The 17,483-nt window shown below is 33.0% G+C and overlaps 2 protein-coding genes across 3 annotated transcripts; one reads left to right on the top strand and one right to left on the bottom strand.

Moving 5' to 3' along the window:
- Positions 1–540: 540 nt before the first annotated feature.
- On the top strand, positions 541–5,955 carry LOC123890277 (probable glutamate carboxypeptidase AMP1). Of its 2 annotated transcripts, none has more exons than XM_045939846.1 (10): positions 541–1,667; positions 2,782–3,024; positions 3,438–3,590; positions 3,720–3,788; positions 3,973–4,060; positions 4,285–4,368; positions 4,483–4,571; positions 4,805–4,918; positions 5,025–5,159; positions 5,497–5,955. In XM_045939846.1, the coding sequence occupies exons 1-10, from the start codon at positions 732–734 to the stop codon at positions 5,677–5,679; spliced, it is 2,094 nt and encodes a 697-aa protein (XP_045795802.1). In that variant the 5' UTR covers positions 541–731; the 3' UTR covers positions 5,680–5,955. The 2 variants fall into 2 exon arrangements, with proteins under 2 accessions (XP_045795802.1, XP_045795803.1); XM_045939847.1 differs by lacking the exon at positions 541–1,667 and adding an exon at positions 1,839–1,859.
- A 512-nt stretch (positions 5,956–6,467) lies between these two features.
- On the bottom strand, positions 6,468–6,929 carry LOC123889170. The gene is made up of 2 exons (XM_045938391.1): positions 6,902–6,929; positions 6,468–6,790 (listed from the first exon to the last, which is right to left on the bottom strand). The coding sequence occupies exons 1-2, from the start codon at positions 6,927–6,929 to the stop codon at positions 6,468–6,470; spliced, it is 351 nt and encodes a 116-aa protein (XP_045794347.1).
- Between the last annotated feature and the right edge of the window lie 10,554 nt (positions 6,930–17,483).

The raw sequence follows: 17,483 nt of genomic DNA, 5'->3' as shown, positions 1-17,483 counted from the left end.
GGATTCAGATCTTCTCAAGTTGATCATCTCCTACCGTTTGTCATGCACGAATTACAACTATTAGATTTTTGTTGTTTTTCATACCACTTTATTTTTCCGTATAATTTAAAGTCTCAACCAATAGATTAAGACACGAGAGATGTTGCCACTTGCCACATTAATCTGTTTAGTTGAAAGGAACTTAAACACGAAAATCGATAAATAAACTTAAATTAAATCTTAATCCAAATTCGTTCATTGATTTCTATATTTTTCTTCAGGAAAATGTTAACATGTGCACCAAATGCACATGTTAAGAAAGCAAAAGTAGAAATAATATATTGAAATTTGTGCATTTAACTTTTTAAACATTAAATTTTTTTCTAACATTAAATGCAATTTTCTATATTTAGAATCTTAACATGTGCATTTGGTGCACATGTTAACATGACCCTTTTCTTCATTCTCACTTTTTTCCTTTCAACCAAACCGGTAAGAGATATCCTGTCTACCCAATAATTTTAGTAGACAAGAAAATGACAATTTTATTGAGTATGTTACAAAACTAATGATAATAATAAGACACAAAACAACAAAAATCAATGAAACAGCTCAAATATTCTCCTAATAATGTAAAATAAAATAAAATAAAATGCTTCACCTTTTTTCTCTAACTCATCTTCAAAAACCAAAACGCACAAATCATAATCACACTCACTCTTCCTCTTCCTTCCTCCTTCTGCAACAACAAAATGACAACAAAACCAACCAATCTCTTAACAACAAAACCTTCACCATTAACAACAATGGTAACACTCTTAATCCTATGCATTCTTTCTTTCTACGCTTTTCATTTCCCACACTCTCTTCTTTCATCTTCAACCAAACCCTCCACAATACAAAATCTCTTTCTCTCTTCTTCTTCCAACTCAACCATATCTTCTTACCTCCGCACCCTCACCATGCACCCTCACCTCGCCGGAACAAAACCCAATTCCGACACAGCACTTTTCCTTCTCAAACACTTCACTTCCTTAAACCTCAAAACCCACACAACATCATACAAAACACTTCTTTCCTACCCATTACACTCTTCTCTCTCTTCTCATTTCAAAAACGGTTCTTTCATTAATCTCCCTTTAACTGAACCATCTGAACCCGGTTCAGACATGGTTCATGCCTACCACGCCTATTCACCTTCCGGTTCAGTTTATTCTAAACCGGTTTTCGTTAACTATGGTAGAGATAAAGACTATCGTGCGCTTGGTTCACTTGGTGTTAACGTTAAGGGATGTATAGTGATAGTGAGAAAAGGTGGTGGTTTAGGGAGGAATACGGTGGTTGAAAAGGCTGAGAAAAATGGGGCTGCGGCGGTTTTAATTTACAACGATGAAGTTGACACGTGGCGTAATGGGTTTGAGAGAGGTCACGTGATGAAAGGTGTGGGGGACCCATTGAGTCCTGGTTGGGGTAGTGTTGATGGTAGTGAGAGGTTAAGTTTGGATGATAATGAAGTTTTGGAAAGGTTCCCTAAAATTCCTTCTATGCCAATTTCTGTTGATGCTGCTGATGCTGTTTTGTCTTCACTTGGTGAATCTATGGTGCCCTTAGAATGGAGGAGTACCCTGAAAATTAAGGGTATTACACATGTTGGTCCTGGTCCCACTATGCTTAATTTCACCTACCTGGTTAGTACTTAGTACCAACCTTACCTACCTTTTTTTGTTAGTATGTCATGTCATCTTTGTTGTGCTTTTATTCTTTTTTCAATTGAACATTTGCTTGACTTGATTTGGTATATGGATTGAATTATATGTGCTTATCAACTCGTATAATCATTTGTGAGACTGGTTGAGAAAGCGTATGGAAAGAATATGCGGGTTGTTTTCAATTTATTTTTATAAACTCTTTACCATAGCTTATGAAAACAGTTTATAGCTTATATGAAATGATGAATTTGACTTTAATTTGTCGTTTTGTATAGAAATAGCATATAAATAAGCACTCCTAGGATAATAGTTTGATTAAGTTGTTTATTCGAATAGGGGTGTTTTTTTTTACATTCTATGTCTCTAAATCCGAGGCTCATTTCAGATTTATTGAAGGGAATGTTAAAAAATAGATGGATTTGGATTCCCTACATTTGAGTTTCCTACATTTAGTCAAATTAAGAAAGAGAAAATGTTACATGTGTAAGTGCATTTATGTATGTTGTAAAGAAAAAAATACTCTAAAATTTTGCCTAAATGTAATGTAGGAAAATCCGACTTTAGAGAATCCAAATCTGATACAATGGACTGAAAAAAATGGAACGGAAGTGTGAAATATTTCACTATGGAATGAATTAATATTCAATCTTAAAAAGTATCAAAACTATGAAATTGAAATTTTATTTCACTCTATTCTATCCAATTTCATTCTACTCTCCAATGTGTTTCTGTTTTTGTTGAGTCAAAAGACTTCAAATTTTCCTCATCTAGTGAGAAGAAAATAGCTGGTTGCTGTTTAGGTATGATGGTATGGTTTTGCCCAAAACCATTTATTTCGGTTTAAATTTGAGCTTAACTATATTCTTAATTAGTCACTTTTGGTATGTCATGGTTTAGTTGTTTAATTTGGCATACATTGGCTTCTGTAATGAACCTTGTTAATCTAATAATTGGATTAATTAAAGTAAACCGTGTTATCATACAACATGCTCTTCTTACATTGTTCTCTTTTAAGGAACAAAACGGCTAAGCTGAAGCTTGTTATAGTGGTTGGTTTGGATGTATTTTTCAAAATGTTTTCATGATTTTTCAGGGTGAAAAGAAGTTGGCAACCATTCAGAATGTTTTTGCTGTCATAAAAGGATCAGAAGAACCCGATCGCCATGTTCTGCTCGGGAACCATAGAGATGCATGGACTTATGGTGCTGTTGATCCCAGCAGTGGGACAGCTGCCCTACTTGACCTAGCTCGGCGATACTCTATTCTACTGGCTTCAGGATGGAAGCCTAGGAGAACAATCGTTCTCTGCAGTTGGGATGCCGAGGAATTTGGCATGGTAGGTAGTATTTGTATTTCCTTCTTAACAATATACACCTTAAGTGTGTCTACTCCAATATGGTAGTTGTAAAATTAGGATACGACAAACATTTAATGTCACGGTGCTACAACTAGCGATGCTGACTTGGAAATATGACAAACATTTAATGTGGCGGTGCTACGAATCACTTCTCAATTTTAATCTAGGAAGCACTGACACAAACACGGACACCATAGTGGCCACGACACTGACTGCAGTTTTTTTTTACCTGTTTTATACTTATAAATCTTTTGTTTTCTTCAGCGCATTGTCAATTGCCTTCTTCAATCATCATATATTTATTAAATTAAAAGAATTTGCAATATTTCCATTATGGTGTCATTTCCTTTCCTATAATATTTTCTCTAAATCAAGCTTGTCTCTTTTTGTAGATAGGATCCACTGAATGGGTTGAACAGAACCTGATCAATTTGGGTTCCAAAGCTGTAGCGTACCTTAATGTCGATTGTGCTGTTCAAGGCCCTGGTTTCTTTGTTGGCTCAACTCCTCAGCTAGACAGTCTTATTCACGATGTCACGAAAAAGGTTTGTAAGTAACAATCAACTCATATCCAAACATACATATGAATAATTCTTTGCGCGCACATATACACATTGCTTGCTCTTGGTAATTTAGTAATTCTAAACATGAATTCGCATTTACTTCATTTTCAGGTCAATGATCCCGACTCTGAGGGTGTATCAGTATACGAGACTTGGGCTGCGGCTGATGGAGGAAATAATGTAATGCTTTTGTTACTGCTGGCCAAGTATTTGTTTGTATTTACTGGTTTGCATGGATTTTCTTAATAGGATATATGATATCTTACATGTATATGATAAAGACACTTAAGTTATTATTGAAAATGGGTTCAATTTTGTTATCATATTCTCATTACTTAGCAGATTTTGTTTTGTTGGGTTGCAGATTCAAAGGCTCGGTAGAGTTGATTCTGATTTCGCTCCATTTGTACAACATGCAGGGGTTCCATCGATTGATATCTATTACGGAAAAGGTACATACCTTGTCAATATGAACTAGAGGATTTACTGTTTTTTATTATATTTTATGGCATTTTAGTGGCAAGTCTGGGATTTTAAATGAATCTCTAGTTTATGGCGACGTAACGTAACGTTGATATAGGTTCTGGTTCTTAGTTTTTATTTTATTGTCACTTTCCTACAATATATAAGATTAAATAACATGTGACATATTAATCTCTTTCCTTTTTCCCTGCAGATTTTCCTGTCTATCACACTGCTTTCGACTCCTATAACTGGATGGCAGAGTATGGAGATCCATTCTTCAAGCGCCATGTTGCTGGTCAGATTTCTCGCATAATACATTATTGTGTTTTTAAAATCGTTTTCTTTTTGATAAAATGTTAATCCATGCAGCAATCATAAGATTTATTTTTTGTGTTCTTTGTTGTGTTAGCTACTGGAATTTGGGGCCTTTTAGCCCTTCGTCTGGCTGATGATCCCGTTCTTCCTTTCGATTACTTATCATATGCAAATGAGTTAAGGGTAAGGATTTATATTCACCTCTTATCTTAATTAACTTCTTGCTAGCTACCATCTCCCTAAGTTAGGGAATTTTATTTCGGTGTTAAATACATTTTACAAATATAAGTTGATTGCTACCGGTTAATGCAGAGACATGGTGGTAAGAACATAGAAGTAAATTAAAGAAAGTTTTTGCCACTACATAGTGTTCTTATTCATTTATTACATTTATAATCTTCTCCTGCTATGTGCAGTTGTACAGGGACAAATTGAGCAGCATGTTAGACCATAAAATTTCTCTGCATCCGTTAACCACGTCAATAGAAGAATTTGCTTCTGCTGCCAAAGAAGTTGACAATGAACTAAAGGTGAAGTAAAACAATAAATAAATGCAGCACGGATAACAAATGTCTCTTAAAATTCTATGATGTGTCCTACATACACATATTTAAATTTACGTTGTTTAAACTGCAGGAACTTAGATTGCTAGAAACCGCAGATCAGTTTGTTGAAATGAAAAGGCGAGCGATGAATGATAGACTGATGCTTGCAGAAAAGGGCTTCCTAGATGGAGATGGACTTAAAGGAAAACAGTGGTTCAAGCATCTTGTGAGTGTATTTATTTAGTATTTACCTTGTTTCGTGGAAACACTAATTTAAACTCTTTAATTGTTTAATGTCTCACTATCTTCAAAGTTAGAAAAACATTCCGCAAAATGTTAAATATATTGTGCAAGAGTGAAACTCATTTTTTGTTGATACATGGATTCTTAATATGCTAGTTTTCTGTTGGAAACACCACTCCGGCCGCAGATTCCTAACTGGCACTTCGTTTTATATTGTTCTCATTATGTAATTTTTCTTTGTTAATACTTGTCACTAATTACAAATCCATAATTATGCTTACATTACAAGAAATACTGAGTTCTATGATCCATTATAATAGGTGTTTGGGCCTCTGAACGACGCTGAGAAGTTGGATTTTTTCCCTGGGATCGCTGATTCTATGACTAGGACGTCAACTGGCGCAATCAAAAAAGAAAGGCTAGCAGATATTCAACATGAGATCTGGAGGGTTACCAGAGCCGTTCAAAGAGCTACTTCTGCACTGAGAGGAGAATTCACCTAGACACTAATTTAAAAACTGATCATAGAGTAGATGGAAGAGTGTATGTTTGAGTTACATGTAGATATTAGTGTTCTTTTTTTTCCACAACAGGAGTAGTAGTGGTTAGCATTTTGATTTGTATAACTGTATATTAAGTTACCAAAAGCGAAATATCGATATTTCGTGAGTTTTTGCCCTGTTAGATTAGGGGAGACATAAAATGTGTACGATACAGGAGAAGCAACTTTTTCATTGAAGATTTTGAATGGAATATAGGTATAACTTACAACTGCGAAATTTTATATTTAAATTCAAGTTACAAAGAGTGTAAGCAGATGGTCTAATATTCGCAACAACAGCAATCCGTTATAATTGTACGATCGTTGTTAATCCAAACGCAAAAGGTAAAAATTTCATGCTATATCAATCAATATATTGTAAGAATCAAACAAGAAAACTTTGTTTACTCATATTATTATAAATAGGTTTGCTGCCACATTACAATCAAAATTACAACCACTAAGATAAAAGTTTAGAATAATGAACCTTACAAAACCTAGTTCACAATCCTATAAGAACCTCACAAAAAGGGGTTCTCCTTAATCATAGTAGCATAAAACAAAACTTTGAGCAACTTTATGATATGAGATTGCACCATACCACAAGACCTAATCAAAAAACAAAAACATATGTATGGATAATCAGCGGATTTGACAAAATCACACTGACACTGTAATTTTGTTGAAGCTCCAAAAAAAATATAGCTTTTGCAGACAATCTCACCCCGTCTATCCAAACATGCATTAGTACTAATAGTAGGGCATAGGATAACCGTATTGAGGGGCATAACCATGTTGAGGGGCAAACATAGGATCAAACTGATAATAGGGCATTTGTGAAGGATGAGGAGGAGGAGGAGGAGGATAGTATCCTCTTTGATGTTGGTAATTTGACATAGACATATCCATAGGACCATAGTTATTAGGGGCATAATTGTTGCCTTGCACACTATTCATCCAACAAAGTTCAACTTTCCTTCCATTTCTAGCCACCATCCTCATAATTTTTTGTGAATCTACCTTCCCTTGAATATATACCATCCCTTCCTTCTGATCAAAACTATAGCTTAACCCTACAAAACATGATAAAATATTTTTCAACATTTCATTGAAAAAATAAATAAAGATTTCATTAAAATATTGAATCCAAAATAAAATAGACAGAGGAGACATAGAACACATACCTCTGAATTTCTTCAAAATTCTGGTCATGGTTTGTGACCATCCCCTACAGCTAGTGTCCACTTTCAAAGCACAACTCTACCATACATGAAAATAAATAATGAATATATGGAATAAAAGAAACTACATATTCAAAGAAAATGAAAGAAAAAAATGTGACTAACCATGTTAGATTTCACTCCTTCATTGAAAAACATTATGTGACTCTTTGTAAATTTTTCAAAGAAAACAATTAGGGTTTTTTTGTTACAAAGAGACCGCAACGATCAGTTTTACAATGAAAATAAGACACAGTATATGGATTTATACAAGTTTTCTGAACCGGAAAATTCGTTGACATAAATGAAAATGGAAATAAAATCAAAGAAAATTAATTTGAAAAATGTACTTAATTGAGATTCCATATATAAGATTTGTATTGAATTGATTAGAAATCTAATCATTCCAAAATTATGGACATGACTGATGACTGATTAATGATTTTTTCCTTTCTCCACTATTAATTGTTATTCCGAAAATTAATCTGATCTATTAAAAAACACTACATTATAAAAAAAAATATTATCCTAACAAGAAAAAAAAAATTTCAACTTCTATCTTATAATTTCAATCAAAAATGTTAATACTATACTTCAAAATAAACAAATAAATAATGGGATATACTTATTTTTATTACAAACCAAAAGAACAAAAAAAAGAAACAAATATCAATTCATCCAATTAATTTGGTGTTCTACAAGAAAATCGTGGCATGCAAGTACGTAACTTCAAAATAAGAAAAAAAAAATCACAATTTATTTTTTATTAAACGAAAATAACGTAATTTTTTTTTTTGAAAAACGAAAATAACGTAATTACTTAGCCTAAAATCGTGGCATTTTGTTTTAATATTAAGGTGAGCACTCCGGTACACATCTTATGTGGACGTGTACCGGTACACTGTTAAGGTGTATAATTTTAATTGGTCCACATGTAATAATAATTTAACATGTCATTTCAAGACTTCTTTTAATAGAAATTTCCTAAATTACTCTTTTAATTTACAAAAATTTTAAAATGGAAATTAAAGAAATTTCCTAAATTGTCTTTTGTCAAAATAAAAAGATGTTTTGTAAAAAAAAAACAAAAAAAAAAAGAGAGAGAGAGAGAGATGAGATGTTTTAGATGAGATGAGATTTTTAATTTACAAAAATTTCAAAATGTTTTTTTTTTTTTTGTGAAATTGACAAAAGGGTTTTAATATGTGTGTTTTTTTGCTTTTCGTCAACTTCTATTATTTTTTATACTTATAGCACCACTCGTTTTGAAGCATTTCTTTCAATTTTTCGTAAAGTTCATATTTTTATTTCATATATGCAATTTCGAGGTTTTTCAATTTCCTGCGGTTGGATTTTTTTTGTTTTAGGTTGTGGGTATCATTCTTCTCTTTCTTGCATAAAAAAATTCTTACTAGATACCCCCTCCGATCCTTTATATAAGAAAAAGTTTATTTTTAAATTCAATGTAAAGTTGATGTATCTAGACTATAATGTTATCTAGATACATCAATTTTACAATAAATCTAAAAAATAAATTTTTTCTTATATATAGGATCGCGTGAAGTAACATTTTCCTTTAGGGTATGTTTGGTTCGAAGTAGATGGAGGGAAGTGGAGGTGAGGGAATATTTGTAATAAAGGGTAACTTTGGTAGAAACTCTCAAATATCTCAAATGTTATATATTTTTTAAAAAACTCTCAAATATTATATATACGGTACTTTTTTTTTTTTTTGAAAACTCTCGAATATATATATATATTTTTTTTGTAGAAACTCTCAAATTTTTTTTTGTACAATATTTGAGATATTTGAGAGTTTCTATCAAAATTACCCTTTACTAACAATATTCCTTCAATTTTTTTTATTTTTTAATCAAACAAACTTAACGTCTTTCATTAACTAGTAAATGTTCAATACATAAGTGAATAATCTCAAATCTACGGAAACTAGCCCAAGAATTGGCCGCCCGAGCAAGTGAATGAGCAACCATATTTGTTTGTCTCCTAACAAACTTCACTTCAAAGTTTATACACGATAACATAATTTGGATAATATCAGCAACAATTAAACTAAATTCTGAATTACCACTACGCCTCGTTTGAATAGTTCCAGTCAACACATGCGAGTCGCTTTCAAATTGAACCCTATCCAGACCTCTATTAGGTAAGTGAATATTTTTCCGATATATTATATCATTAAATTATTAGGTAAATGAATATTTTTCCAAAAGAAATCATTTTTTATCATTTAAAATATTATAATAACTAAATACTATTTATCAAAATTATAAAAAAAATAAAAAAATTATCACTCATAATAGTCAATATTGATTTTTTTTGTGAAAAAATGTAAAAATGTTTGTGTATTGCTTATAAAACATTGAAATTGTGTCTTTTCTTATGAAATTATTATCTCTGAAATACAATAATTGGCAAATAATTTTTGATTTAATAAATATTTATTAATTTATTAATTAATTGATCTAATGTACCGATAGATTAAATTTTTTCATATGTACCATATTGTAGCCCCCTAATAAGTTTGAGGACTTTTCTTACTTAAGCCCTCAACAAGTTTTATTAGAAAATTGAGGTTTTCATATAGTGTGTGATTCTTAAAAAAAAAAAAAAAAAGAAGAGTAATTCTACCAGTTCAACATCAACTAGTTAGATTAACTATGACTAAAGAAATGTAATTCATATGAAACGAGTGTTAAGTCTCAACTAATTTTCTCAACTGTGACATAGGGAATCAGTTCATCTCAGTTAATCTATTCAACTTGACCTAATTGAAATGATAAACACTTAAAAAGTTGAATTTCAACATTCTAGCTAACAATTCAATCTCATATTGTTGGACGAATTATTTCACCAGAAACCTAGTTATTATGAAATGATTGTTAAGTCACAACCAATTAGACGGAAATGAACTAAGGAGATCAAACATTCTCAATCTCACTATTCAACTTGACCAAGTGGGAATGAGAAACACCTAAGAATTCAAATTCTAAAATCAAACAATTCAACCTTGACTAGTTAGATTAACTATGACTTAAAAAAACATAGTTTAAATGAAATGACTATTAATTCTCGACTAATAATTTCAATTGTGTCAACAAAAATAAAAAAATTTAGATCAAACCCTTCAACTTGAAACATAGTTTCATATGCAAACTTAACTAATTATACATACTTTATTAAGGAATTCAATTTTTCTCAATCAAATCGTTCAATATCACTTAATTGGACTAACAATAACTTATGAATTTAAATTTCGACAATCAAGCATGTCTAGAACTTTAGTATTTTTTAATATGAGACGAATTAAATATGAATTTTCTAAATCAAAATATCAAGATAAAAGTAACGAATATTTTGACCTATAAATTAAATTTTGTGCTCCTTACTTTTGGACAAACTTTTTATAATGCGCTATACATATTTGCAAATCATCCGAAATATACATAAACTTTACAACATGACCAGAATTGCATGCATAAACATTTTGTGGGGATCAAAACATGACATTTTCTTATGAAGATGAAAAATTAAATTTAGTAATTTTGTATCGATAACAAACTTATTTAACCCTGTAAAATATAACGAATCACTAAAAATTAACAATATTACAATAAAATATATAAACAATAAAATATATAAACATATTAAAAAATTTAAGTTTTTTATACTAAAAAATAAATATTTTTTAATAATTATATGCACTAATGATTAGGTGGTAAATGAATATTAATCTTTATAAACTAATAATATTAAAAAAAAATTGAAAGGTAATAATATTGAAATATTAAAATCGTAGTTATCAATCATATTAATAATTTTAATAGTTTTTTTGTTTGAATAATTAAAAAAGTTATTAAAATCATATTTTAATTTTTAAGAAAATACTAAAATAATATTATTTATAAGATATTAAAATAATATTAAAATATTTTAATTTGTTGAAAATCATATATAAGTTGAAAGATATGATGCATGATTTGATTTATTGTGGAAGGATACATTTACCAATATTAAAAAGTAGTGTTTACTATAAAAAATTTAATAAAGAAATAAAATCTGCATTAATTTTTTTTTTTTTGACAAATCTGCATTAATTACTATATTACTTGTTAACCACATCAGCGGTGTACCGGTACACATCCACATAATATGTGTACCGAAGAATTCACCTAATAGTAATTAATGGTTAAGAATATTAAGATTGATAAGAGCATCTCCAATAATGATACCACTTTGGGTATCATATATTCTTAACAAAAGGTCTTTTTTATATTTATTTTTTTAACTTAAAATTGATGATATTAAATTGGTGATACGATACCTTTAATAAAGTACCGTATAATCAATTTCGATACTCTCTATGTCACGTCATAAAACTCCAATAATAATAAAAATTAAGGTACGAATCATTAACCTATGAGACTATAATGAAGGTGTGAAAACACAAGAAGGGGGGGTTGAATTGTGTTTTAGCCAAGTTAAAACTTTTTCAAGTTCTTAACTCAACTACGTTAGCAGCGGATAAATAACACAAACAAAAGCAAGATAGAGAGAGAGATCACACAAGCAATTTATACTGGTTCCTCTCACAAAACGAGAGTAGTCCAGTCCCCTTGCACTTCCAAGGGATTTCACTATAATCACACAAGATTACACCTGCTCAAGCACACAAGCAAGAGACTTCTCAACAATGCTCAAGCACACAAGCTTAAGACTTCACACTTAAGCACACAAGCTTAAGTTATCTCAAGTAATAGAAAAGTATATAACAATATACAAATGCTCTTAACAGAACCTAATGTGAGCCAATACAAAGAGTACAGAGTATTAGACTAAAGTGCAAAAACACTTAACAGCGGTTCAGAGCTTGTATATCACAAAGTTCAGAGTTTGTTCAGCGTACGTTCAATCCTTAATAATTGTATATATATTGCAGCTGATCCTTCTGGTATATATAGTACCGGAAAAGAGTCGTTGCAAAAAAAGAACCGTTGGAGTTGATAATCTTTTGTCTTCAAGCAGTCTGTCTTGATGCAGTTTGGTTGTATCCAAAACTAAGAAAGAGTTTCAGGTACTTTGACTACAGCAGAGAAGACTTTCCTTATTCAGCTAACAAAACTGAAGACCCACGTTCTCAAGTTAGAATAGACAAACAGAGGGTAGCTGAACTGATCAGGCTTGAAAGGTCCTTTTCTTCATTGGTAGAAGAGTTGACTTGCAAAGGGAATCTTCACAGATATCAAAAAGATCTTCAGAGGTTGATGACGCTTTAGTCACTCAAGAAGTTCTGAAGACTTCATCCTCTGAAGGTTGTAACTTCTGAAGTCCAACATCTTCTGAGCGCTTGTGAACTTCTGAATTCACATCCTCTGAACTTTATATGATGCTTATATCTGCGCACTTAAAATAAATTTTTAGTCCTTCCAATTGTTAATTAATACTTTGTTATCATCAAAACCTTTATAGATTTAGGGGCAAACATTTTTAAATCAATTTTGTTCCAACAATCTCCCCCTTTTTGATGATGACAAACATAAGTATTAATTGACAATTGTTGTTAAATTAACTTATCATGTTTCTCTTAGGTTTATGAGGTTTGCAAGCTCCCCCTAAGATTGATACTTCATAAAGTCTGAACTTTATGTTTTATCCATGATATTTTAATTTAGTATAAGATTAAGATGGTTTGAAATAAAATCAATTTCATATCTTTCTTCAGAGTGAGAGGTTTGCAAGCTCTCCCCCTAAGTCTCATAAGGCTAAGTTAAAATTGCACTCTTAACTTATCCTTACTAATGAAATTTATTTCAGTTTCAACTAACTTAGTCTCCACATTGAAATACGTAAAACAACTTAAAAGTAACAACTTTTAGCATAACGGATAAAAGCGAGATAAAAGTGGTTTCAGTTTTGAACTTATCACTTATCAATTAATGCGTAACTACTCCCCCTTTTGTCATTATCAAAAAGTAAAAAAAATTTATATAACCAAGACAGTCAAAGAAGAAGAGTGGTTGTTACAAAGGTGAATTAATTTCAAAAACGAAAACCAACGCGCTCAAAGGTTTATAAAAAGGTGAACGAGTTAACATGCCTTCTTCACGTAAAAACAAGAGTAAACAAGTGAAACAAGAAAGATTAGGAATAATGAAAAGATTTAGTTTACGCATCGCAGAGTTTAAGAGAAAGAAGTACGAAGATAAACGCGAAGACGAGGAGAAAAATAAAGAAGACAACAAGAAACCACAAGATGCGGAGATAATAATCATCTCATCAGATTCTGAAGCTGAAGAGAATGAAGATGATGCTGACTATGTTGAGTTCTTGGCTAGCTATGTTCCAGAAGAGGAACAGGAAGAAGAAGAACAAGAGCAAAACCCGGATCCCATAGAAATTTCATCAGATGATGCTGAGGAGAAATCAGAGATTTCTTCTGAGTTTTATCCATCTGATTAGGATTAGGTTGTCTTTTTCTTTTTCTTTTTACCAATGTACTCAACATTGTTAGATCATTAATAAAAAAAATTTCGTTTTAAAAAGCATCTTGTGTTCTTATGTTCTTATTTATCAAGAAAATATAAATATCAAGTGAACATGAAAGAAGTAAGCAAGCAAAACATAAACAAAACAACTTGAAATAGATAAACCAGAAAAGGTGTTCAAGAAAATAAAAAGAAAGCTTAAAACAGGTGCATAGAATCCTAGGGTTTCTTAAGAAAGGCTAAAAGTTGGTCAAATTTGTCGTTCAAAGATCCCACGTTGGAAACCAGACCATCCACTTTGGATTCCAAGTTGAGGTGAGCTGTCCTTTGCCTTTCCAAACCTTCTTGCTGCTCCCTCAGAGCTTCTTGAAAGATCTGCAACTGATCAGCCACAACAGGAGCTTGATCTTGAACCAAAGGCGCTTGTTCTTCAACCAAAGGTGCCTTGCCTTTATCAGAGGGTTCACCTTCCTCTGGGTAATCAATCATCAGCACATCCGCGTGATTCTGAGAAGCCAGCACAACATCCTCTGAAAAGTCCTCGGATTGCAACTCATTTGCCAACTGGGCAACTCTTGCAGCAGCTTCTTCTAACCTTTCAGACTCAGACCTCTGAGCTTCAAGACTCTGAAACAGCTTGGAGTCTATCCAGATGACTTTGAAAGCGTTCAGACGTTGTTCAGCAGCAGCAAGTGCTTCCAGCTTAGCAAGTTCAAATCCAGCATGATTAAACATGGTTAACCTTTTCAATTCAGCCCTAGCCAGACTTTCCCTCATGAAGCTTATCACATCCAAGTCTCTTCTTCCAATCACAGCCTTAATTTCCTCAGCAGCACCATCCAAAGCATTGCAAATCCTTGCCTTAATGCTTGAAACTGCCAAATCCACATCAGAAGGACAAACTAGAAACCTGTCCTTTAACATAGATAATCTAACCAAGTCATCATGAAACTGAGTGGATAGATTACTAAAAGGGTTAGATGTTGAGGGTGAAGGATTGGGAATGGTAGAGAGATTAGGTGTTTCAGTAGCAGGGTTGTCAATAATCACAACTTCTGCCGCTGAAGACTTGGGAGCACAAGTGTGAATACGCTCAGGAGAAGCATGTTCAGCACTTGGGTTAGGATGGGGTTCAGGGGTTGGTTCAGATGATGAGATGTCAGAAGTTGATTCAGGGTAAATATGTTCAGGAGATGGTTCAGGAGATTTATGTTCAGGGGTTGGTTCAGGGTTAGGTTGTTCAGGAGATTTAAGTTGTGATGATGGTTCAGCAGGTTTAATTGGAGATGGTTGTTTTGTGGTTGAAGCTTGTTCAGGGTTAGGAATAAGTGATTTAGGTTCAGATGGTGATGTGATAGGTGTTTCTTTTTGTGGTTGAGGTTGAGGTGATTTAGGTTTAGGTGGTGATGAAGGTTTTTGGGTGAAAGTTTGATTATTGAGAGGGTCTGGACTAAGATGTTTCTCTAGTTCAGACAAAGGGTTGTCAGAGGTTGGAATATCAGAGGTTGGTAAAACAGTTCTGAGAGGTTTGGTGTAACCTATTCCAATCTCATTTTCATTAAAGATGAACTTAGTAGATTTACCTTTACCTTTAGGAGTAGGAGCAGGTCTTTTCCTCAAGCGTGTAGCCAGAGCCTCTTCATCAGATTCAGTCTCATCTTCTGACTCAGATTCTTCAGATGAACTGTCTACCTCAACAACAGCAGGCTCTTTTGAAGCTTCTTCAGTAGCCTTGGCAGCAGATTCTTCATGTTTTCTCTTAGTCCTTTGCTCAGCCATAGATTGTTCAACTTTAACTTTCTTTTGAGCCAAAAGATCTGGCTTAGGTAGATCATCTTGAGCTTCAGCCTTTCTCTTTTGCTTCCTAGAAGGGTTATACTGGTTTGCAGGAGCCTTTGGAACCATACTCCTATCAACCACAAATCCTTCTTGTCTGAGCACTTCCAAATAGTCCTGAATTACATGCTCAGCATCAGCTTCAGAAATAACAGGGTAGCCTTCAACGTACAGACGATTTTCAAGCCTAACAGACAATTCTTTAGGAGGAGCAACAGGCTTAGATGCAATCAAACGCATCTTGGATAGAAAACTAGCATTCAGAATCTCTGGATAAAACTTCTTCTGAACTAGTTCTGGGTGGAACTTCTGCAGGTTCTGAATCACGTGACCTTGATATAGAAGATCTGACAACAACCTGGGATAAACTATAGTAGCTTTCCTCTGAGACTTACTTGCAAAAATTGCTTCACAAATCCGTTCAAAAAAGTAATCTCCAAGATTAACTCTCTTCCTTGTCAGAAGGAAATATAACAAATGACGATGCGTCCAGGAGATTGTATCAGTCCCTCCAACTCTTGGACTGATAGAAGCAAGGATTATCTTGAACAAAACTCGGCACTCGTCAGTCAATCCTTTGACTTTCCCTTTCAGCTTGAAGTCAGTGCAGATGAGATGCAGAAGATCATCTCTATATCTGGTATCCTTTTCAAAAGCATCTAACTCTATCCCAGAGTTAGGTAGACCAAGGAGAGCATTGAAATGAATTGGTGAGAAAGCCATATTCATCCCACAGATGTTAGACCTAATCTGAACACCTGTAAATTCCAGCAAGCCCATTTCCTTCCTAGTTTTACCCTTCAGACTAGGATTCCTCTCAATAGCAGCAATCTCTTCCTTCTTTGCTTCATGTTTATCAAACACTCTTGCTTTCATCCAAAATTTCTTAAGCAAGTCTGGGTAGATAGGACCGTTAAGCATGTCGAAGTACTTATCCCATCTTTGTGATGTAAAGTACTGCTTAACTTCAAAACCATTTGCAGAAAGACTATCAAAATCCACAATCTTCTCAGACAGAAAGCAAAGTTCAGATTCAGGAAACTCCATCTCGTTCCCAACAATCTGAAGATTCTTGAACATAAACGGTGGAATCTTTGTTGAAGAAGATGACGAAGGTCCGGCCATTGTTGGAGATTAGGGTAGGGTTTGGAAAACTAACGAGAGAGAAAGAAAGTGTGTTGGAGGTTTAGAGAGAATATGAAAGTGTAGGTTGTGAAAGTGAATAGTGTGCAAGTGTATTGTGTAAGTTTATTTAAATGAGTACAGTTAACATGAAAATAGCAAATTTGGGAAGTTACGCTAATTGACAGAAAGTTGAATACCAAAAAAAAAAAAAATCATCATTAACCACCCACTACCTGACACACGTAGACCACGTGCAGAAATTTACTCGGTAACTGCTATTTTAATGGACAACTGTTCAGTAGTGAATACTAAACGTTTCCCACTTAAATAGTTCAGAGCCTCTGAGTTATTTAAAATTCTCTATCAGAGTTAGGTACTTCAGAGCTTGTGTTTCAGATGATCTGAATCATAAGTTCTGATATACATAACCTCTTACACTTTAAGTGAAAAAAAAAAAAAAATTTCATTCAGAGATTGAAAACATGTTCAGATGTTTCTTTATAAAATCAAATCTTTCAACAGGTAAGGCTTTAGTAAATATGTCAGCCCATTGATTTTCAGTATCAACAAACTTAATATCTATAATGCCTCTCTGAACATAATCTCTGATAAAATGGTGTTTGATTTCAATATGTTTGGCTCTAGAGTGTAGGATAGGATTTTTAGATAAATGAATGGCTGCAGTATTGTCACAATATAAAGGAATATTGTTACTGCTTACCTGATAATCTTCCAACTGATACTTTAGCCAGAGTAGTTGTGTACAACACTTAGCTGCTGAAATGTATTCTGCTTCTGCTGTAGACAAAGCTATAGTAGTTTGTCTCTTACTAGCCCAGGAGATAAGGTTTTCACCAACAAATTGACAATTGCCACTTGTGGATTTTCTTTCAATTTTATCTCCAGCATAGTCAGCATCACAGAATCCATTTAGCACATAATCATTGGATTTCTTATAGAGAAGTCCAAGATTAGTTGTTCCTTTCAGATACCTAAAGATTCTCTTTACAGCAGTAAGATGAGACTCTCTAGGATCTGACTGGAATCTTGCACATAAGCATACACTGAATAAAATATCTGGT

This window comes from Trifolium pratense, linkage group LG6 (genome assembly GCF_020283565.1).
Source record: "Trifolium pratense cultivar HEN17-A07 linkage group LG6, ARS_RC_1.1, whole genome shotgun sequence".
In the NCBI taxonomy this organism is placed as follows: Eukaryota; Viridiplantae; Streptophyta; class Magnoliopsida; order Fabales; family Fabaceae; genus Trifolium; species Trifolium pratense.
This window is presented reverse-complemented; position numbering and strand designations above follow the sequence as displayed.